Source organism: Rutilus rutilus (genome assembly GCF_951802725.1).
Source record: "Rutilus rutilus genome assembly, chromosome: 2".
NCBI classification, from domain to species: domain Eukaryota; kingdom Metazoa; phylum Chordata; class Actinopteri; order Cypriniformes; family Leuciscidae; genus Rutilus; species Rutilus rutilus.
This window is the reverse complement of record NC_140210.1, coordinates 52,942,033-52,966,248: the sequence shown is the minus strand read 5'-3', so window position 1 is coordinate 52,966,248 and position 24,216 is coordinate 52,942,033. Positions and strand designations below refer to the sequence as shown.

General features: G+C 38.4%; 1 protein-coding gene across 1 annotated transcript; it reads left to right on the top strand.

Annotated features, from left to right (window-relative positions):
• Positions 1-1,458: 1,458 nt before the first annotated feature.
• LOC311284013 (uncharacterized protein) lies at positions 1,459-22,628 on the top strand. The gene is made up of 8 exons (XM_084398819.1): positions 1,459-1,852; positions 2,207-2,548; positions 2,656-2,904; positions 3,411-3,489; positions 3,605-3,650; positions 15,379-15,465; positions 15,550-15,609; positions 21,623-22,628. Exons 1-8 carry the CDS (start codon positions 1,798-1,800, stop codon positions 21,647-21,649), a joined length of 945 nt encoding a protein of 314 aa, XP_084254945.1. The 5' UTR covers positions 1,459-1,797; the 3' UTR covers positions 21,650-22,628.
• The last annotated feature ends 1,588 nt before the right edge of the window (positions 22,629-24,216 follow it).

Sequence of the window (24,216 nt, the reverse complement as noted above, 5' to 3'; positions counted from 1 at the left end):
TAATTTAAAGTCACCAGTGACGATTATTTGTAGAGCAACTTCTGTGTACGTGTGTTAAGACGAGGTCAATCATGTTGGTTTAATCAGCTTGACTAAAACAACATTTAATGGAGCCCCTAAAGTCACATGGTGGTGGAAATTATATTTCAATGCTTTTGCGTTTTCTCTCAAATTCTTTGCATTCCCCATGCATTAAACTTTTGTGAGCAAATGCAAAAGCATTGAAATATAATTTCTCCTCCGAATCCATACTTTTGAATCTCCATGTGCTTTTAGGGTTTTTTGTATTAAGCAATATTAGCTAAGAATTCATTTTGACCGATGACGAGACACATTGGGCTGTGCATGTGTTCTTCATTACGGGCTGGCGCTTATGTGTGGGTGAACTGATTCTGGATGAGGTCATTTCCTGTCCCACCCACCTCTACTGCCCACCACTTCCTGTCGCTATTCTTTTCACCAATAAACTGAAGGCAAACATTATCTTGAGGATGTCAAAATACAATTTGTCTGTCGGCTGTCAAAGTGTCGACATCTAGTCTTACTCAATATAAGTTCCTATCTTGAGTGTCTTGCTCAATAATTCTACAGAAAATGTTTCCAGGAAGAAAGGCTATAAAAACTAAGTTTTAAAAAACCCTTTTATTTGTATTCTATATATTTATGAACATCCCCTCACTTTTAAAATGTGGAAATTCAAGTTAAGCTGTAAATACGTCCTATATGTTATTAAATCTTTGTAGAAGAGCAATACAAGTGGTGGACAAACTTCTTCATATGTGACCCTGGATCACAAAACCAGTCTTAAGTCGCAGGGGTATATTTGTGGCAATAGCCAACAAAACATTGTATGGGTCAAAATTATCGATTTTTCTTTTATGCCAAAAATCATTAGGATATTAAGTAAAGATCATGTTCCAAGAAGATATTTTGCAAATTTCCAACCTTAAATATATATATAAAAAAATGATTTTTGTGAGTGGATGCAGCACAATCGCCAATAGAAATGGAGAACTTTAAAGGAGATTTTCTCAATGTTTCGATTTTTCTGCACCCTCAGATTCCAGATTTTCAAATAGTTGTTTCTCAGCCAAATATTGTCCTGTCCTAACAAACCATACATCAATGGAAAGATTATGTATTCAGCTTTCAGATGATGTATAAATCTCAATTTTAATAAAATTACCCATAAGACTGGTTTTGTGGTCCAGGGTCACATATTGTTAAACATTTTGGGTTTAATGACTTTTTAGATATCAATAAATGCCATTGGAACATCATGAAAAGTTGTCTGAAGTTGCTTGTGTGGGCAGGAGTCAAGAAAGAGGAAGAAACATTTTTTGTGTGTGCGAGTATTTTAAAATAAACACTGTTAACCATGAGAAATTCATCAGTTCAACGCCTGCTGGAGAGACTCACCAGAACACGGTAAGAGTTACACTGGTTACTGTGTGAATATAGTCAGATTAATACTGTTGTAGAAACCACTGACCTAATCAATTGGAAATATTCTCAGTGAAATATTATTTATGGAAATGTTTTTAAAGCTAAAGATTGTTTTATAATGCTCATTGTGTGTGTTATCCCTGTGGTTCCCAATCCTGGTCTTTGAGGACTCCCAATACTGCACAGTTTTGATGTGTCTCTTATCTGACACCCCCATCTAAGGCCTTGAAACCTTTAATAACAAGCTGATGAACTGAATTAGGTGTGCTTGATTAAGGAGACATCTAAAATGCTGGGGATCGTCCAGGATTAGGAACAACTGTGTGATTCTGTATTATTGTTCTTGTAGTGATGTCACTGATAATGGCTCCTCCTCTTCCTCTGGTGTTTCTGCTCATGATTCACGGTGAGTCACTCCTTTAGTCTCTCATCAAAGTCTTTCTTTTTTTAAATCATGAGTCCGGCAGCACCCTGTAAAAACCCCTTTCACAAACAAATTTCTGTGGGAAAGAAATTCACGCAAATAAAGTAAAACATAAAGGCAGTCAGAGATAAATTAAAAATAATAATAACTTTAGATAAATGTTTAAATGATTCTGATTGGAATTAATGTACAATATAAATATGTGCATCAATAATGATTATATTAATGTTTTTGCAATGTCAGCATTTCATGTGTTCTAAAAAAAAAAAAAAAAAAAAAGAGATTGTAATGAGACAATTGTTTTTATATGACCTATCCCTTTAATGTATGTTTCAGGAGTTTTCAGTAATCGTACTGATTGGGGTGTGAGTTACAGTCCTTCACACATCTGTGCACTAAAGGACTCAACAGTGATAATGAGCTGCACTTATACATACCCTACTGGACATCAGATCATGAAAGTGTTCTGGAGCAAAACACTGGTAAAAGATAATGGAGAGTATCCAGATCTGTCTGAGGACCCTGAATACAGTCAGAGGCTTCAGTATCTGGAAGACACACAGTGGTACACCACCATCAAACTGAGTCATGTGAACCAGAAAGATGAAGACAATTACTACTGCATCACTGATCAATACAAATGGATTGGTAAACCTGGAGTGACTCTTACTGTCACAGGTGACTTTGATGAGGTTTATCTCTTCTTCTGTGCATTATGTTGAATAATAATCAGTGTATGACAGCAGCACTAGATATAATGTTTATAATGTTTGTGTTGTGTTCAGATCTTCAGGTGGAGTTTCCTAAGAGAGTGACAGAGGGAGATTCAGTCACTCTGAGATGTAAAAGCAGCTGCGCTCTGACTGACAGAGCAACATTCATCTGGTACAGAAACTCAAAGCCATTAACTGAGAGAAGAGACAGAAACAATGAACTCCTGCTGCAGTCAGTCAGAAGAGAGGATTCAGGCAGATATAGCTGTGCTGTAGACGGACACACTCACATCTCTCCTGATGTTCAGCTCAATGTCATGTGTGAGTATCTATTTTATTTAGTATAATAAAATTGTACAGTTCAGCACGTCAAAAAAAAGACGTCATAAAAACTTTCCTTCTGGCACGCTTTTGTGACAAAGACGTTGAAAAGACGTCTTTTGAACATAATTTTGCTTGGCTGTGATCTCCAGTCCATCTGGTGTAATAGTGGAGGGAGATTCAGTGACTCTGAACTGCATCAGTGACTCAAACCCTCCTGCAGAAATCAGCTGGTTTAAAGGAGGAACGTTTGTAGGATCTGGAAGAATCTACAACATCTCAAAGATCAGCTCTGATGACAGTGGAGAATACAAGTGCAAGTCCATCAATGAACATGGAGAGAAATACTCTGATAATGTGAATTTAAACGTCATGTATGAGTTCATTAAATCCTCTAAACATTGTCTGTGATGTGAAATTTATTGTGTTTTCTACTCTAGACCCACATCATTTATTAGTGTCATTCTTAGTTTGTAGGTTTAATTATGATATTCTCCCTCTTTCAGATAGTCGTGTTACTGGTTGGCTCGTCTGGGTAGTGATCACAGAGGCATTCATCATCATCATCATGATACTGTATACAATGTAAGTAAAAATATATCAACAAAGAGTAATATAATTTGTTTTTAGACTAATGCAAAAGTACTTTTGAATTTTACACAAAACAATTAAATGGCTTGTTTCCGTTTCTTTTTGACAGTCAGAAGGAAAGGATAAACTGTAGATCTGCAATACACGAGTATGAGGTAAGACGGCCAAAACCACAGAATGATACTAATAAATCAATTACAGCTTCTTTGTACATGTATACAATAGGTTTCCATTGATGTCAGTGTGTGTATTTTCACTGACTGCGAAACGGCGATCCGCAGCCCTCCGCAGCCCTCCGGAGCAGATACGCAGAGCTTCTATTTTTGCCGGATTCCGGAGAGCTCCGCAGTAGAGATGCGCGGTTGGCGGTTATAGCCGCGGACTCCGCGGATAAACCGCGGATTGGGCGGATGACGTGACGAAAAATAATATTTGAATTAAATTCGGGCGGGTGGCAGGCGGTTGAACCAATCAAATGAAAAATATATGTATACACCAATCAGGGGATGGCGGGCGGGTGCGGTTTTGAAAATTGGTCAAAAACATTGGTGCGGCTGGATGGCGGACGGATGATGAGTTTTGTGATGCAGTTGCGGATGAAATAATAGCCCATCCGCGCATCTCTGCTCCGCAGCAATTTAGCACGTATATCGCGCGATCATACGTGAATTCACGAGATCTCGTGGGTTCTCGTGACTTCAGCTGTCAGTCATGGCCGCAGCCGTTCCGCAACAAATCCGGACCTGATTTCAAACCGTGTTTTTGAGACTGTCTGGTATTGAAGGACGACAGAGTTAACCCTTCTATGCGTTAACCCTTTAGAACCTGAAGCTAAAATTTTTTGGACTTTAAAATTCTAAAACAATGTGCTATCTTCATGTGCAAGGTGTCATCTTTTTCAGAAAAAGATAAGCTTTCAACAAATTACAGTTATTGACCATTATTGTGTGTGGTGAGTTTGTAAATATAATTTAAATAGACAAAAATAAATTTAAATTATTTTTATTTAGAAAAAAAAAACAGAAAAAATCACGAACGAAAGAAACTAACACTTTAAAGTTGAAAAATGAACTATAATACATATATACAAGTCTTTATTGTGACATTGGGTTGCACAGTTTTCATTTAGGACATTTTTTGTCATACACGCACACATACACATGCACGCATTCACAGGCACGCACACATACACATGCACACACTACATGCTTAGATACGTGAAAGAGTAACGGCCATCCGCCTCCCAAATTACATTAAAAACATCCCAATCCCCTCTTCTGCTGTCTAACACTTCTTTCACCATGTATTTGTTCGTTTCTTTTATTATTTTATGCAATCCAAAACACTAACCTGCCGCGCGTCGTATCTCTCTGTTCAAATCCTTCCATCCCGCGCGACTGTCATTTGCAGACGGAAAGCATGACAATACCGTAATAAGCCATATATTGACGAAAAGCGCACAATGTCTACTTTCAGGAACTATTTGAATTATTTTGATAGTGCAAACGGTTGAAGAGTTGCAGTGACATGAATACAGCTTGGTTGGCTGTGTCGTCGACGACATATCCGGTTTTAAAGGGTTAAAGTTAATGAGATAATTAAGTGAATAATTGATGATGGTTGAGCATTATTGAACACCCTGATATTAACAAGCAGAATCACTGAAGGAGAAAACTGTAATGTAAGTTACCGTTATGGTGATCAGTGTTTGCTTTAGTTGGGCTCTTGACCCTTACATTTTTAACTTAAGATTTTGTTTGCCTACAGTAACTGAGTGATAACAGTCAGATGAACACATAGAAAAGGTGATCTGATGGTGTTGGTTGTGTTTTAACATAATCATTATTTGACCTGAATCACTGAGCTCATTGAGAGCATAATTTCTGAGTTAAGTTTACTTTATGGATTATAGCAGCACTGTAATGTAGTAATGTAGGCACACACAGACATCAAGAATTAGCGTATGAATCTCAGCAATGGTGACAAACAGATCACCTCTGAACATAAGAATATTATTTATTCATTTATAAAAATATTATGCTGTACAAGGACAGTGCTGCTATAATTAATAAAGTAAACCTAACTCAGAAATCAGGCTCTACATGAGTTCAGTGATTCAGGTCAAATAATTGTGAAATAATGATCAGGTTAATACACAACCAACACCATCAGATCACCTTTTCTCTTTGTTCATCTGTGTCATGATAGAACAGACAGGAAACAGTTTGCAGGTGCTCAAAAACGTTTAATATCTCAAATGGTCAGGAAACAGTTCAGGAACAAAGAAGGGCGACGACTCAGGCTCGTGCAGGGACTTAAGATGGTCTGTGGTGCTCTGGTGCTGTGATGTGCAGAATCCCGATCCCGGTGAAGTGCGGTGTATCCAAGGACAAGGAACAGGACGGCAAGAAGACAAGGCAGGCGAGACACAGACACGGCAACTTCACAGGACGGCGACTTCACAGGAACACGGAACAGCAACACAGGACCTCAACAAACAATCCGACACTGGAACAGATAATGGTGTGAGTATATGTAGGCAATGGGAATGAACAGCAGCTGTGAACAGTGATTGAGATGATGATGATCAGCTGGAGCGCTGACAGACACGTGAGCGGGACAACGCCCACTCACACACATAACAACAATGACACGAGACAAGAAGGAAACAATGCATTCAACAACCGTGACAGTACCCCCTCCTCTAGGAACGCCTCACGGCGTTCCCAGACTCCCTTACCTGTCGATTGTAATCATCGATAAGAGAGTGATCCAGGATGTCACGAGCCGGAACCCAACTTCTCTCCTCCGGACCGTAACCTTCCCAGTCCACCAGGTACTGGAATCCGCGTCCCCTCCGCCTAGAGTCCATAATGCGACGGACCGAATAGGATGGTTCCCCATCTACGAGTCGCGGCAGTGGGGGAACCGGGACAGGCGGATTAATGCGGGAAAAAAAAACGGGTTTAATTTTGGACACGTGGAATACCGGATGAATTCTCCTGTACACTGGAGGGAGGTTGAGGCGGACTGCCACCGGACTAACAATTTTGGTGACAGAAAACGGGCCAATGAATTTAGGAGCCAGTTTATTGGATACGGAGCGGAGCGGAATGTTCTTAGTAGAAAGCCACACTTTGGAACCGACGACATATACAGGAGGCCTAGACCGGTGGCGATCGGCTTTGGCCTTGGTGCGCGCCCGCACACGGAGGAGAGTCTCACGGGCTCTTGTCCATGTGCGGTGACACCTCTGGACGAAGGCGTGAGCGGAGGGGACCGCGACTTCGGATTCCAGACTAGAAAAGACCGGTGGCTGGTATCCTATACTACACTCAAAAGGAGATAGGCCCGTAGCTGACACTGGCAACGAATTGTGGGCGTACTCCACCATAGGCAGTTGCTGACTCCAGGAGGAAGGATTCCTGGCAGCCGTACATCGCAAGGTTCTCTCCAGGTCTTGGTTGGCTCTCTCAGTTTGACCATTGCTCTGAGGGTGAAACCCGGAAGACAGACTGACCGTCGCCCCCAGTAACTTACAAAACTCTCGCCAAAATTTGGACACAAATTGGGGACCCCTGTCAGAAACCACGTCTGTCGGGAGGCCATGTAACCGAAAGACGTGATTAACGACTGCAACCGCTGTCTCCTTGGCTGAGGGTAATTTGGGCAAGGGAACAAAGTGGGCTGCCTTCGAGAATCGGTCCACCACGGTTAAAACTACCGTGTTACCCTGGGAGGGTGGGAGGGCGGTAACAAAATCTAGAGCGATATGGGACCAGGGTCTCGAAGGCACCGACAGCGGTTGGAGTAACCCATCTGGGGGTCGATTGGAAGACTTACCAATAGCACAAACTGAGCAAGCCAAAACAAAATCGTGAACGTCGCGAGCCATAAGCGGCCACCAGAATCGTTGTCTGACCAAATAGAGGGTGCGAGTAACTCCTGGATGACAGGCTAGACTAGAACAATGGCCCCATCGAATAACGTCTGGACGTAGTTTCTCCGGCACAAATAAGCGGTTCGGTGGGCACCGGATCGGAGGCGTTACCCCTTCTAGAGCCTTCTTGACTCTCGATTCGACCTCCCAAGTGAGCGTAGAGATAATTAGGGTCTCAGGAAAAATACGCTCGGGAGTAGGTGCGTGTTCGGATCGATCAAAAATACGGGACAAAGAATCGGGTTTGATGTTTTTGGAACCCGGACGATACGAGAGAGTAAAATCAAATCGGCCGAAAAAAAGTGCCCACCGCGCCTGCCTGGAGTTCAACCTTTTAGCGGATCTAATGTACTCCAGATTCTTATGATCCGTCCAGACGATAAAGGGTACCCCGGACCCTTCTAACCAATGACGCCATTCTTCCAAGGCTAACTTGACCGCCAACAACTCCCTGTTGCCAATGTCGTAATTTTGTTCAGCTGGTGATAAGCGATGGGATAAAAACGCGCATGGATGCATCTTGTTGTCTGAAGGTGAGCGTTGGGAAAGAACTGCGCCTACCCCCACCTCTGACGCGTCGACCTCCACCACAAACTGACGTGAGGAATCAGGGGCGATTAAGATGGGAGCCGAAACGAAGCGGCTCTTGAGGTTGGTAAAAGCAGTCTCGGCTGCTTCCGACCACCTGAACGCAGTTCGGGGGGAGGTCAAGGCAGTCAGAGGTGCGGCTAGTTGGCTAAAGTTGCGAATAAAACGCCGGTAGAAATTGGCGAACCCCAGAAACCTCTGTAGGGCCTTACGGGAATCTGGGTTTGGCCACTCTACCACAGCCTTAACTTTGTCAGGATCCATACGCATACCCTCAGCCGACACGATGTGTCCTAAGAAAGGGACCGACTGTGCATGAAAAGCGCATTTCTCCGCCTTGACAAAAAGCCCATTCTCTAGCAACCTTTGGAGAACTCGTCGGACGTGCTGCACGTGTTCCTGGAGAGACGAGGAAAAAATCAGAATGTCATCCAGGTAAACATAAATAAACTGATCGATCATGTCTCGCAGCACGTCATTGACGAGTGCTTGGAAGACTGCGGGACTGTTGGACAAACCGAAAGGCATGACCAAGTATTCAAAGTGCCCCCTAGGGGTGTTGAAGGCAGTCTTCCACTCATCCCCCTTCCTGATACGAACCAAATGATAAGCATTACGTAAGTCCAGTTTTGTGAAGATGGATGCTCCCTGCAACCTCTCGAAGGCTGAAGACATCAACGGCAAAGGATAAGTATTCTTTACCGTGATGTTGTTCAACCCCCGGTAATCAATACAAGGTCGCAGCGATCCATCCTTCTTCCCCACAAAAAAGAACCCCGCCCCCGCTGGAGATGAGGAAGGTTGGATGAACCCGGATGCTAGAGAATCAGAAATATATTTCTCCATAGCCTCCCTCTCTGGAACCGAGAGTGAATAAATCTTGCCTTTAGGCGGAGACTTACCTGACAGTAAATCTATAGCACAGTCGTAGGGACGGTGCGGAGGAAGAGAAGCAGCCCTTGACTTACTGAACACTTCCCTCAGGTCACGGTACTCCGCGGGCACGTTTGATAAATCCACTGCTTCCTCCTGCAATACAGGAACAGAGACAACAGAACAGGCAGACACAAGACAAGAACTATGACATTCAGTGCTCCAGGCTGATATGGTTCTTTGTTTCCAGTCAATGCGGGGGTTGTGTTTCTTGAGCCAGGGGTGACCCAATACAATGGGGGTGTGATGGGAGTCCGTGATGTAGAATGATATTGTCTCTGCGTGATTTCCTGAGATGATGAGTGTAATGTTCTCGGTGGCCTGGGAGATGGTGGGTAGTGACTGTCCATTGAGTGCATGTACGGTGATGCTCTGGGGAAGTGTTCTGAGTGGGATCTGAAGCTGAAGTGCAAAGGTGCGATCCATAAAATTACCTTCTGCCCCGGAGTCCACCAGTGCGGTGCAGTGATGATCGTGGACAGACCATCTAAGTCTCCCCGGGAGGATGGTGGATGTAGATGAGGACTTTTCGGCGGAGATCCCACCCGATAGTAGCCTCATACTTACTATCGGGCTTGACCTTTTACCGGGCAGTTGTTGGCAAAGTGTCCTGCTCCCCCGCAGTACAGGCAAAGGCCAAGGGATCTCCGCCTCTCCCTCTCCTCCCGGGAAAGCCGAGCTCGACCCACCTGCATGGGCTCGGGATCGGAGGGACCGACCGCGTCCATGCCGCTGGATCGCTGATGTTCCCCCCCCCCACGAGGCAGGCTGGGTGGAGCGCGTGGTCCGACCCGGGCTAGTCGAGCGTCCACCCTCAGAGCCAGATCGATAAGTCCATTCAGTGAGGGGGGTAGATCCAGGGCGTAGATCTCCCTCTGGACGCGGTCAGCCAACCCATGCAGGAACCTATCCCACTGCGCTTCCTCGTTCCAGCGACACTCGGCCGCCAGGGTCTTAAACTCGATGGCATAATCAGATACCGAACGCTCTTGCTGGCGTAGCTCTGATAAGACCCTGGCAGCCTCTCTTCCCGCGACCGCGCGGTCAAAAACTCTCCTCATCTCCGAGGAGAGCTCCTGGAACGAGGAACAGCATGGTTCTCGATTCTCCCACACCGCCGTCCCCCATAGTGCCGCTCTCCCAGTCAATAATGTGAGAACGAAGGCCACCTTCGTCTCTTCCCTCTCAAATGTCCGTGGCTGGAGAGCAAAGTGCATGCTGCATCGAGTCAAAAACGGCCGGCAAAAGTTAGGCTCACCAGAATAGGGCTCAGGCGTAGGAAGGCGTGGCTCCGACTGGGAGGCGGTCATCGGTGGTGTGGGAGGGACGGGCGGTGCGGCTGGCGCAGCGGGAGGTTGCAGCTGTTGAAAACGCTGGGTCAGCTCGGACACCTGCGTGACGAGAGCCTGAATCGCGCGCGCCGCCTCCCCTTGCTGACGGTCTTGGGCGTCCATCCTTTGAATACTTGCACGAACAAAGTCATCCATTGTAGCTGCGGCGCCACCTGCTGCTTCCATCAACTGGTCGGATTGTTCTGTCATGATAGAACAGACAGGAAACAGTTTGCAGGTGCTCAAAAACGTTTAATATCTCAAATGGTCAGGAAACAGTTCAGGAACAAAGAAGGGCGACGACTCAGGCTCGTGCAGGGACTTAAGATGGTCTGTGGTGCTCTGGTGCTGTGATGTGCAGAATCCCGATCCCGGTGAAGTGCGGTGTATCCAAGGACAAGGAACAGGACGGCAAGAAGACAAGGCAGGCGAGACACAGACACGGCAACTTCACAGGACGGCGACTTCACAGGAACACGGAACAGCAACACAGGACCTCAACAAACAATCCGACACTGGAACAGATAATGGTGTGAGTATATGTAGGCAATGGGAATGAACAGCAGCTGTGAACAGTGATTGAGATGATGATGATCAGCTGGAGCGCTGACAGACACGTGAGCGGGACAACGCCCACTCACACACATAACAACAATGACACGAGACAAGAAGGAAACAATGCATTCAACAACCGTGACAATCTGGCTGTTATAACTCAGGTTCAGCAGCCAAACAAAATCTAAAGTTAACCTGTTAAGCTGCAACCCCACTTTTGAAAAATCCCCAGAAATGACATACCCAAACTGAAACAGATACAGTTCATGAACCCTTTGTACTAAAAGCACAAGTATGATATCATTTGAAAGCTGACACCTGGCAGTTTATTGTAAATGTAGAATTAATTATTGTCATAATTAATTTTTTTTTTATATAAATAGCTTCAAAGTTTTGTAAAGTTATTAGAAATGTATTTTTATGAAACATCCTCATGAAAATAAAATTGAAGTTGGCCCTGTAGCAATCTAGAAATGCACTACAGCTAAAGCCACATGTCTAAACATTTTATATTTAAAATCTGAAGATAATAAGTCCAAAACTCTGTATTTAGTTAAATGTTTTTCAAGACCATGTCAAATGACTTTATTTTGATTTGACTCTAAAATGCAACTGATGTTTATTGTCATCTTCTAAGCATCTATTCAGTATATTGTCTCTATTGTTTTGTGGTGCAAACGAGCCCCATTCAGTCTCAGTCTCCCCCTGCACACATTCACACCTCTCTCCAGCCTGGTTATGGCTCTAAATATGCATTTCTTTTGTCTGCATTATAGTTACTAACGACTGGCTATTAACAGGCCATTCATAGGGTTTCAGTCCCTAATTTCTTTTATCAAAGTTCACCTCACATTTTAAACTGTATCAAATGCATTTCTTGAATAAAGAAACATTTCAGTAAGCATTCCTATGTAGAAAAAAAAATCATAAAAGTATAACTGCTAGTGGCAGGTGCACCTAGGGCTAGCTAGCATGTTAACTTAGCACACCATCAATACACGACAATTTATGAGATTAAAACCATGTTTGTGCTCCAAACTTACTTTATAACGCAAGTCGAGTATTTTAAATAATCTTCTGTGATCTAATTTGGCTTCAGATAAAAAAATCAGACAGAAAATATACTATTGTATAGTGTTCTGCACAATGATAGTCTATATCGATTAGCATTACATTATAAATATAATCTATTATACCTGGCATGGCTTGAAAAACACAGGTAACTCAAATATCATTGCAGTCATGTTTATTGTCTTCAAAACATCTTTATCTGCATGTTACAGCGCAATCTCTTGTTAGCTTTGTGTGTATCAGTGACGTCCTGGAATGTCACATGATCATGGCTCTTCTTCATGTTCCATATATGGACTATTATTGTGCATATAGCACCCTCAGGCTATTGGTATGAATTGAAAACACAGTATCAGAGTATCCAAGCACTCATAATGATTACATCGACGCATTTGGGTATAAATTCAGTAAATATTATTCCTGTCTATAGAAATCTGATGTAAACCTATGAGAATCTATCAATATTTCTCCAAATCTGCACATTTTTGAGCTAAAGCCCTGAGGGACGTTGTTTTGTGTATCGCTGTCATGACGACAGCACAGAGTTTTTTTTGAATGAAAGCTGCTGACGCGCATATCGACTCATTTTTTCATTTCATAACTCCTGACACAAATTAAGAAATAACTGTCGCTATAAGTTTCTCAGAATACAATAGTGGTCAAATACTGAAACTTGAGTCTTATATCTTTTTAATGATGTATAGTTTGTCAAGGTATAAAATTAAATCTGATAGTAACTTTGAACTATATAAAAAAAAAAAAAAAAGTTTCAGTGCACCGACGCACTGGCAACAGTTAACAGGTTAATGATTTAATGGTCAAGAGCCCAACTAAAACAAACACTGATCACCATAATGGTGACTTAAAATACGTTTTTCTCCTTCAGTGATTCTGATTGTTAACATCAGGTGTCTTCAATAATGCTCAATCATCACTCAATTATTCACTTATCTCATTAACTTTACTTATAACACTCTTTAAATGTGGATCATATAAACTCTGAGCAGTGTTAATTTAACACTGGGGATTTGGCTGTGTAGAATATATATATATAACACAGGATTGTACATTGTTTTATGAGTAAAGACTCTGGAGTGATAACACATTTGATTGTCATGTAACAATTTAAATCTTTTACATTATTATTATAATTTTTTTTTCAAAATGTATACAGTGATTTCTCTGTAACACTTTATAATAACTGCACGCTATTAATCATTAGTTAAGCATTACTAAACAGTTAATTCATCATTTATAAAGCATTAATAGACATTAATAAGCAGTTTATAAATACAGCTATAAATGCTTTATTCTTGATTTATAAGCATATCTATACTGTGTTTAATAATTGTATTTTCATACTTTATTAATGATCAAGTTATCAGTTCTAAATGAAGTATAGCATATTTACAAAGCAGTTATTTAGGAGTTGTCAGTGGTTCATAAGATCACTTAGAAAGTGTAAGTAAATGATTAATAAACTGTTTAAATACATATTATTATTCAGACATATAGTAATAGTTACTTAATGTGTTAATAAATGCTTTATTAACATGTATTTCTACTGTAATTAATGATTAATTCAGGTAGTTATAAATCATTTAGTAGTGGTCAGTGAACTATTTTTGTGAGCTCATCTAAAGTGAGGACTATTTATGCCTTGTAAAGCATTTACAAAGGAGATTTAAAGGCTGTTAAATATTTTTTTGTTCTGTATCACTGTGTTGTGTTTGTTTCCTTTTTCTGTTTAGAAGATCAATGAGCCTTTAAATCTCCTTTGTAAATGCTTTACAAGGTGTGAATAGTCCTCACTTTAGATGAGCTCACAAAAATAGTTAACTGACCACTACACAGCAAAAACTCCAGTGTTAAATTAACACTCCTGGGAGTGTATATGAGTCCACACTCAAGAGTGTAAAGTGTTAAAATATGAGTGTTAAATAAACACTCAAGAGTGTTAAAGGTAATGAGATAATTAAGTGATTAATTGAGTGATGATTGAGCATTATTTAAGACACCTGATGTTAACAAGCAGAATCACTGAAGGAGAAAATCACAAATTGTAAGTTACCATTATTGTGATCAGTGTTTGCTTTAGTTGGGCTCTTGACCCTTATACGTTTACTTTAATTTTGTTTGGCTGTTGTATCTGAGTTATAACTGACAGATGAACAAAGAAAAAAAAGTGATCTGATGGTGTTGGTTATATTATGACAATCATCATTTGAACTTTATCACTGAACTCATTAAGACCCTTATTTCTGACGTAGATTTATGTTGTTGATTACAGAATAACTGTGATTCTGCATAAATATCCGCAATTTTAGATATAATACAAAGGATTTCTTAAAAGTTGTTTTGAAAAAACAAAACAAAAAACAAAATCTTTCTTTTAGGCACACACAGACGTCAAGATTCAGTCTATGCATCTCAACAATGGTGACGAGCAGAATATTCAATTAGGAAAAGTAAATTACATAGACAATTCAGATCATAATTTGTTCATACCGCAATGCATGATGGGAGCCATTAATGAGTTGTGATTGGTGGCAGCCACTGCAACATGCTTTATTATTGTCACCATTGTTGAGATTCACAGGCTGATTATTGATGTCTGTGTTTCTAAATAAATTCATTTGAAAGTCTTTTGATCAGAACAATGTTTATTAAATATTTTGGATTATATGAAAAATACTGAAAATCATATGCTGTAGAATCACAGAGCTGCTGTAATTAACAAGTTAAACCAAACTATCTCAATAAGTTACATTTTTCGGATTACAACATGATTATGTCAAAACATAACCAACACCATCAGATCACATTGTTTCTTTGTTCATCTGACTGTTATAAATCAATAACAGCAGACAAGCAAAATCTAAAGTAAACATATAATGGTCAAGAGCCCAACTAAAACAAACACTGATCACCATAATGGTGACTTACAATTTGTGATTTTCTCCTTCAGTGATTCTGCTTGTTAACATCAGGTGTCTTCAATAATGCTCAATCATCACTAAATTAATCACTTAATTATCTCATTAACTTTAACACTCTTGAGTGTTAATTTAACACTCATATTTTAACACTTTACACTCTTGAGTGTGGACTCATATACACTCCCAGGAGTGTTAATTTAACACTGGAGTTTTTGCTGTGTAGTAAATGCTTTATAACTACCTGCATTTGTTACAGTTACTTACAATTTCTAAGTGATCTTATTAATCAATGACGACACTGTTTGTAAATAATGGTATACTTCATTTAGAAATGGTAAATTGATCATTAATAAAGAATGAAAATACAATTATTAAACACATTATAGATATGCTTATATTTATAAACTGCTTATTAATGTCTATTAATGCTTTATAAATGATGAATTAACTGTTTAGTAATGCTTAAGTAATGATTAATAGCATGCAGTTATTATAAAGTGTTACCCTTTTCTCTGTTTCCCTGTAGAGCGATCCCAGAACTGATCCCAGTGAAGGCACATATACAGGTCTTGACCTCATGTCCAGATCATCTGACCTGTACAACACACTCCCAGTAAGAGAAATATCAAAAACTACATGTGCAAAAGAGCTGCATTCAAAAGTCAAATAATCAATAATCAATGTGTTTTTCCCATAGACCGTCCATCCCAGACCTGCTGTTCACCAGTCGGGCTTTTCTGAATATGTGAATCTGTCCGTAAGTGTGAGATCCTCAGGTCTTCTCAATATCATCAATAAAGAAATAAAATGTCCTCAGTAGTCAATGAACTAGTCAATAGATACTAAACAGTCTTTTCTTTCTGTTACAAGATGGATTATTTGAGTCGATTCACTGACATATATATATATATATATATACACTGTAAAAAAAAATCCTAATTTTACAGAAAATAACTGTGATTTTTTTACGATCATTTCCTTTCTTTTTAAATTGTACTCAAAACACTGTAAAATTAAAAATAATATCTGTAAAATAAAAATTCAGCTGTTATTTTAGGTATTGTGACATTAATGACAAATTACAGTAATTCACACTTTTTATACAGAAAATGTATTGTATTTTTCATACAGTATTTTTTCTGTTTTCTTAAATTACATAAAAATGTATGTAAAATTACAAATATAATCTGTAATTTAACAGAAAGAAACCAGTTAAATGATAAAATGGTCAAATGACTGTCAGCTCCCCAAAAAACTGTAAAACATCCTAAATTAAATAAACTGAAAAACACTGTTATTTTACAGGTATTTCCTGAATAATCACGATCAAAAACCTTCATTGTAAAAAAAAATCTTAAAAAAAAGGGTCAACTGGCAGCTGCGGCTGCCAAACAAAAACCTTAAAATTAAAGTCAAATATGGTAATTTAAATAAACAGAAAAAGCACTGTTATTTCACAGGTATTTCCTGCATTATTATGATCAAACACCTTCATTGTAAAAAAATCGTAAAAAAAGGGTCAAATGACTGGCAGCTGCGGCTGCCAAACAAAAACCCTAAAATTAAAGTAAAATATGCTAATTTAAATAAATTGTAAAAAACTTTAAAATAAATTTGATGTCACCATGATTGAGATTAGTGTCTGCTTTAGTTGGGCTCATGACTTCAATTTTTAACTTATGTTTTTCTTTGGCTGCTTTAACTGTGTATTTGATGCACATTTGATATAGCAATAAATGTTGGAGAAAATTTCAGATGATTTTGGTCATTCTTTGATGATGTCATCATATGATGGCTTGATTCTCTGATATGACAGTCAAAAATATGAATAATTAGCTTAGATTACATGTAGATGGAATTTAGCTTTATTCAAAGTCTATAATGTCATAATTTCTCACATGCATATAATTTTTTACAATCGTAATAATTCAGGAAATAGCTGTAAAATAACAGTGTTTTTCTGTAAAACATTTAAGGAAAATTTCTGTACAAGTTTTTTGCATTTCATTTAAAATAGGATATTTTACTTTATTTTTACGGTTTTTGTTTGACAGCCGCAGCTGACAGCTTTAAAATAAATTTGATATCACCATGATTGAGGTCAGTGTCTGCTTTAGTTGGGCTCATGACCCGTGAGTTTTTTATTTTAGTTTTCTCTGGCTGCTTTAACTGTGTTTTTGATACACATTTGTTATAGCAATAAATGCAGGAGAAATATCAGATGATCTTGGTCATTCATCAGTGATGTTACAGTCATCGTGATGATCTGATTCACTGATATGACAGCCAAATCTCTCAATATATTAGTTTAGATTACATAATATGTAGATGGAATTTAGCTTTATACAAAGTCTATAATGTCATAATTTCTCACATGATCCTTGGCAACAATATTGTAATAATCTGAAATTTAAAAAGATATATATTATATGGAAAAAGTTTTGAGCTGGTTATTTTTTTATTTTTTTTTTGTAGTATAGACATCAAGAATCAACATATGAATCTCAACAATGGTGACAACCAACGAAGCCTTTTTGTGACTTTATAGTAGTTCAGATTTTTTTTCATTGTCACCATTGTTGAGATTCATACGCTGATTATTGATGTCTGAGTGAGTCTATATAATCCTGTCAAAACATTTTCTGTATAATGACTTCATAAAATCTGAGTATCACAGCACTGCAGGATCTTATATAGCAGTTTTATCATGCAAAAATTAACAACTAATATTTTATTACTAGTGCTGTCAACGTTAACGCGTTAACGCATGCGATTAATTTTTGTCTGGTTTAACGTGTTAAAATATTTAACGCAATTAACGCAGCATCCGTCTTTTCTGCCATCCGTTGGCTAGCTTTACATTATATGATCACGCTCTTATTCATTTAAATGCTTTTAAACATTTCAAGCGCGGCAAGACAAAAGAGAATGCGCTGTCTGTGAATGTCCTTATGTGACACACACACACACACACACACACACACACACACATAGACAGGGCGCCAGAATCCAGTTCTCTTTCGCGCTTGAACTAACAATAACAATAACAATAATTTTGTCGATTATCCTCATAAGAGCAGTCTTAAATTATTTATATAAAGTCTAAAATGAACAAAGAGTTGCGAGAGAATGAGGCGCGTGTGAGATCCATAGACAGTATATAAACGGTGAGCTCCGCGTGTGTGTGTGTGTGTGTGTGTATGTCTGCTCTTAAAGGGACAGCAGCCAATAAAGCTTCCTGTCAATAAAGTTAAAGAACAAAGGGAACAGAGAAAATGACTCACTGCTGTTGACTAAATAACTTTTGTAGCTTTAATAAGGATTAACTATTTAATTTATAGTTTATGCAGTGCAGACTGCATATAACTTTGATAACTTTATTACATTTCTGTATATTTCCTAACTGTTAAGACAGGAAGGGCACGAATAAATATGACATTTATTATGGGTTTATGTTAGCATTGTTTTAAGTTCACTTAAATTAAAAACTGTTATATTTTTGAAGCCTAATAAATGTGGGAAAAAAAATCAGTAGCTGTATTAATATCAGTAATACTGGCCTTCATTCATAAAAAGATGCCATTAAACAATTATTTAAAATATACTGTCTTTATGTTGTTTCTACATTAATTTGATTAACTGTGAAATTATTACATTATAAAATATATTAAAAACGTACAAAAACATTTCTTTTTTTATTGCGATTAATTGCGATTAATCACAGAAAAAATGTGTGATTAATCTAGTTAAAATTTTTAATCGATTGACAGCACTATTTATTACTTAATCAGATTTATACTTCAGGTGGTATCAATGAAGCAGGACACTACATGATGACTATTATCACTAAAAAGTGACCAACATCATCTGATCTGAGTTTCTCTTGGATTCCTACCATAACTAATATGCATCGAAGACACACAGTTAAAGCAGCCAGAGAATAACTTAAGTAAAACACTAAACGGTCAAGAGCCCAACTAAAGCAAACACTGATCTCCATCATGGTGACATCAAACTTTATTCTTTTCAATAAAGCTTCAACTTCTAAACCTCTGTTAATTCTCAATAAGAATGTTAGTATGAAAGAAATAAAGTCTGGATTGTAATAAGTGAAGATGCTGAGATCCTGAGAGATCTGGTAGTGTTTAATGTTCTGTTTGGGGTTTAAAGTGTTTCTGTATGGTGTGTTTCGTGTGTCACCATTGTGTTGAAGAGTAGAGCCTGAGCTTCAGTCCAGGATGAGCAGAGAAACACTGATGAAATGCTGCATGTTGCTTTAATTAACTGATAGTAACTGTGTAGTTGCTGATGTAGTGACGTATAGTCACACCAAATCACGCATATAATTAACTGTGTGTTTTTCAGTAAAAAATCAGAAAAAATGTGAATTAACTGTGTTTTAACTGTGTGTTTCTGTTAAAAAAGATTAATGAAGATTTCTGTAAAAGTATTTTCCACTTATTTAAATTAGGATATTTTACATTAATTTTACGGTTTTTGTATGGTAGCCATTGCTGACAGTCATTTGACTGTTTTTATGGGATTTTTTTACAATGAAGGCATTTGATCGTAATAATTCAGGAAATAGCTGTAAAATAACACTGTTTTTCCGTAAAACATTTAAGGAAAATTTCTGTAAACGTTTTTTGCACTTAATTTAAATTAGGATATTTTACTTTATTTTTACGGTTTTTGTTTGGCAGCCGTAGCTGACAGTCAATGACCGTTTTTTTACGATTTTATTTTTTACAGTGTATATACAGTGGTTAAATTGGGCCGGGGCTCTCCGGGGCTCAGCCCCGGCACATAAGCCTGCTCGTTTGCAGTCAGTTGCCTATAGGAAATTATGTCACATAAAATTTGATAAAAGTGATGCTTTTGAAAACATATTTCTGATTATAAATGAAAGATTTTGAAATGGCATGTCTATTTTGTCTCGGCGGAGCTGAGATGAGAACAATCGGAACACGGCCGTGCCCGTGCTCTTGTTCAGCTGCTTAATCTCGTTGTCAGTCGACCATGATCGTGCACCGCTCGCGCATGCCATGCGCATCTAGGTAGGCTCAGAACTCCGACATGGATAAATGTACGCAGCAATAATGAATGTTCCTGGGAGATCCGTAGTTGCGCGGGATGTGGAAGCGCGCAAAAGTTCCAGAACCTTCTACTGCCTTGAAAAAAAAAAAAAAAAAAAACCCGAGCTGCTGGCCGCCGCTGCAGCAACAGATCAGTTTTGTCAAGTTCAGCACAACGTTGGTTGTACAAAAAGTGCCCTGGCCTTGAATAACAAGGTAAGGAAAAAATGTTTGGCACATTGTATGGGTCACTATATCATAACAAGGTAATACAATGTGTAATCAAGCGTTTTATATTTAATATGAGGGAAATAGGCTACACATGCCGTGGACGTGACACAAAAAATCTTTAACTTTTAGGTGGCAAAATATTTTTTTGTAATTCTGTGAATTACACTGCAAACCAAAGTACTACCCACCGGATGAAGAAGGGTTGGCTCTCCACAGAACATAACATATTCATTTTATTTTATTTTTCATGTTCGCATTTATGAGGAAAAAAACATGTCACGGACGGGACCGCTCTGAATGTGGCACTAAAAGACTGTTTGAAACTTTCACTGAGACCTCAAACAGAAAGCACAAAGCCTTTCTTTAAAATTAATTTCGTTTTGTATTAATTGTATCTTAATTTTAATCAATGTTTCATTTCAAAAATAAGAAGTAAATATAGTATATAGACAATAGATAGGCTAATCACGACACGGACGCGCCGGCGAGTGAACTGGACTCTCGTCTCATAAATGAACCGAAACTCAGCGTATAAGGGAGCCTACTTGCCTGACAGACCTGATAAATATATCTATAGAAAGCTTGGAAGGTCTTCTTTTCAAAACGAAAGAAAACAGACCGCTGCTTGTGTAGCCTAATCCGTATGAAATGTGCATTTCTCTCTGGCGAGTTTACTACTGCGAAGATTGCATCGTCAACTTCATCTATGCAGGGCACTGACACAGAAAACACTTGTTTATTAATAAACAATTAAAATGTCTCCTTGCTATATTTTACATATTCATAATCATTACTTTTGATGGTTCTTTGTGACAGCTTTTAGGTGCTTTATTGGCAGCGCCACCCTTACATGAACGCGTCACCACCGCATCAGCACCGAAAACAGGACATTTTTTTCAATCCCTGTTTTGGCAGGGGGAAAACTGATCAGAAAATGTAACGAAACGTTGTAGAAATGTAGTGGAGTAGAAAGTATAATAATTGCTGCAAAATGTAACGAAGTAAAAGTCAAACGTATGCACTATTGATTCTACTTAAGTAAAGCCTACAGAAACGAAGTATTTGTACTTCGTTACATTCCACCACTGCTGATTAACAGTAATGTAAATGCTAAATGTCCTAATACCTGTTGATACTACAACAATGCAAATATGCTCTTAACCTTGCAGTTTTTCACATATCATGTAAGACTCAATTTCTCCATTTCTTTGCACAAAACTCTCCAGAAAATGCCATTTAATAGTTTATTTTTCAAAAAAAATTTCTGGGGGGGCATACCCCCGGTCCCCCCTAGGGAGAGCCCACCCACATAATAAATCCCAATTTAACCCCTGTATATATATATATATATATATATATATATATATATATATATATATATATATATATATATATATATTCTCAGATTATTTGTACCATTTGTTGTGTTGATTTATGTAAATGTGTGTCTTATTTCTGTTGTAGCCACAGCAAGACGCCACAGTAAGATGAAGCACAAGCTAAACTTTACTCAGCTTTTGTCTCATCGCTGGACACATCCACATCACAACTACTGATGAAAAATGAAACGCATTAAGAGTTTCCATTCTGCAGAAAGTAATGGATTATATACATGTGACATAATTAAACAGTCAAAGTGTAATTAATTAACAAGTTTAGAGTAGTTTCTGTAATATTTGATACATTTTATCTGTGTATTAACCCTCATGTGGTGTTCAGGTCATTTTTGTCCGGAGAAGATTTTCTTTTTCCTGAAAATACTAGTTAATGTTATCGCATTGAACTGAAACTTAGTGACTTTGTTCACAGTGACTATAAGAGCATGTCCAAAATGGTTTTTTTTTTTTTTTTTTTTTTACTTTTTTGTCTTGTTTTTTTCACCTTGTTACACGTATGGTGTTCCCGGTCAAAAATGACCGGCCTACACAAAATAGCTTATAAATCCCTTGTTATACTGTATTATCCCCAAAAATTGGATTCAATCTTTTTATCAACTTGTTTTCTTTCAATTAGGACTGGTTTTGGATTTAATTTTCAAACGGTTTAATTGTAAGAGTCATTTATCCGAGCTTATGCACCTCAGTTTTTGAGTGAAAAAAGCATTATTTGTTAATAATTTTGGCAATATTGAGAAAAATATGAAAATAAATTGCACTGTTGATCACACTAGTCTACTTTAATGTTTAACCAGGAAATTTCTTTTGAAATGCTTTTATTTTGTACAAAATGACACAGAGTCACACTTGTGGTGTTCCCGGACAAAAATGACCGGCCTACACAAAATAGCTTATAAATCACTTGTTATGTTGTATTATCACCCAATATTGGATTCAATCTTTTTGTCAACTTGTTCTCTTTCAATTAGGACTGGTTTTATATTTCCATTTGCATCTGATTAATCCTAGGCCTAATTTATTTGAGAGTAGGCATCTCATTTTTTGAGTAAAAAAAACATTATTTTTGAATAATTTTGGAAATATTAAATAAAATCTGAAGAAAATTGACACTGTTGATCACACTAGTCTACTTTATTTTTTCACCAGGAATTTTGTTTTGAAAAACTTTTATTTTGTACAAAATGGTACAGAGTTACACTTGTGGTGTTCCACTGGGCCATTGAGAAATTCGTCAGTTATGTAGTTCCCACAGTATCCGAAGCTCATATAAAGGATTGGTCCTTGTCTGAATGGGGGCGGGGAGCAGCAGCTCATTTGCATTTAAAGACAACCTAATAAAAAAATCTGGGTGGTATTTTGGCATAATAGGTCAACTTTAAAGGTGCATTGTGTAATATTTAGGAGGATCTGTTGACAGAAATGCAATATCATATACATAACTATGTTTTCAGTGGTGTATAAAGCCTTACATAATGAACCGTTGCATGAACCGCAGCGGTGTATAAAACCTTACATAATGAACCGTTATATTTTTATTACCTTAGAATGAGCCATTTCTATCTACACACACCGCGGGTCTTTTTACATTGAAATAGACATTTTGCGCCGACATGTTCCTACAGTGGCCCTATACGGACAAACTACTACAGAGCGTTTAGTCAATATGTTGTTCTTCGTGCAAAAAAGCTAGCTACGGTCAGCAAATTAAACACTGACACAATGATGAACAAGTAGCAATAACATATCGATTTACTGAATAATTAAAGGGGCATTCCACCCATTTGAACATTGTTTTTTATTTAAAGTGGGTCATATATGTAGCCGAAATGTAAAATAAATTTTGAATTTGGTGCCTTCGTGACCGAGGAAAGACAAAAAATAACTTCAGGACGCATTAGTGTGAAAGACAACAACTCCCACAATGCACCACATTGCACATTATCGTAGCTGTCAGAGGAATCTAGGGTTTTGATGAGGCTGTTGATGAGGATTCAGTGATCAATAGTGTGATAGATGGCCTCTTCTTGAGCAGAATCCGCTGTTAAACTCTGATACACGTGACTCCGTCTACTGGCGTTCAGTTCTGTGTAGATCTGATCTTGTGTTTGTGCTGAAACAACATCTGTGTAGTAGGAGTCTGTGTCGACCGCTTCTGTGTTTGTGTAATCCAGGTTTATGGGTCTGTAAAATTCCTCTTTATCACGTTGAGCTTTGGATGAGTCTGGAAGCATTATTCTCTGTTAGTCATCCTATATAAAATAAATAAATATAACTTATAAATTATAAGCAGATAACGGCTAATATATAATATGCACTGCCTTCTTAAGAGTCTATGATTGGATCATAATCACAGTGATTATTTTGTTTCTAGCATTTTATATTCCAGGATTACAATGTCAAGATTCATCAGGCTCAGATTGTGAAGGAATGGTTTGGAGGAGCATTAAGAATCATTTCCACACATGAATCGGCTCCTCTGAGTCCAGATCTTAAACTCACTGAAAGTCTTTAGGATGTGCTGGAGGAGACTTTACAGAGTGCTGGACTCTTGCATTTGTGGCAGTATAGATGTTTGGCTTCACGCTACAATTGGTTGCTTCAGGTCTATTTATTAAGCCTATCACAGCTAAAGGCGGAGCATATATACATGCCTTGTATTGA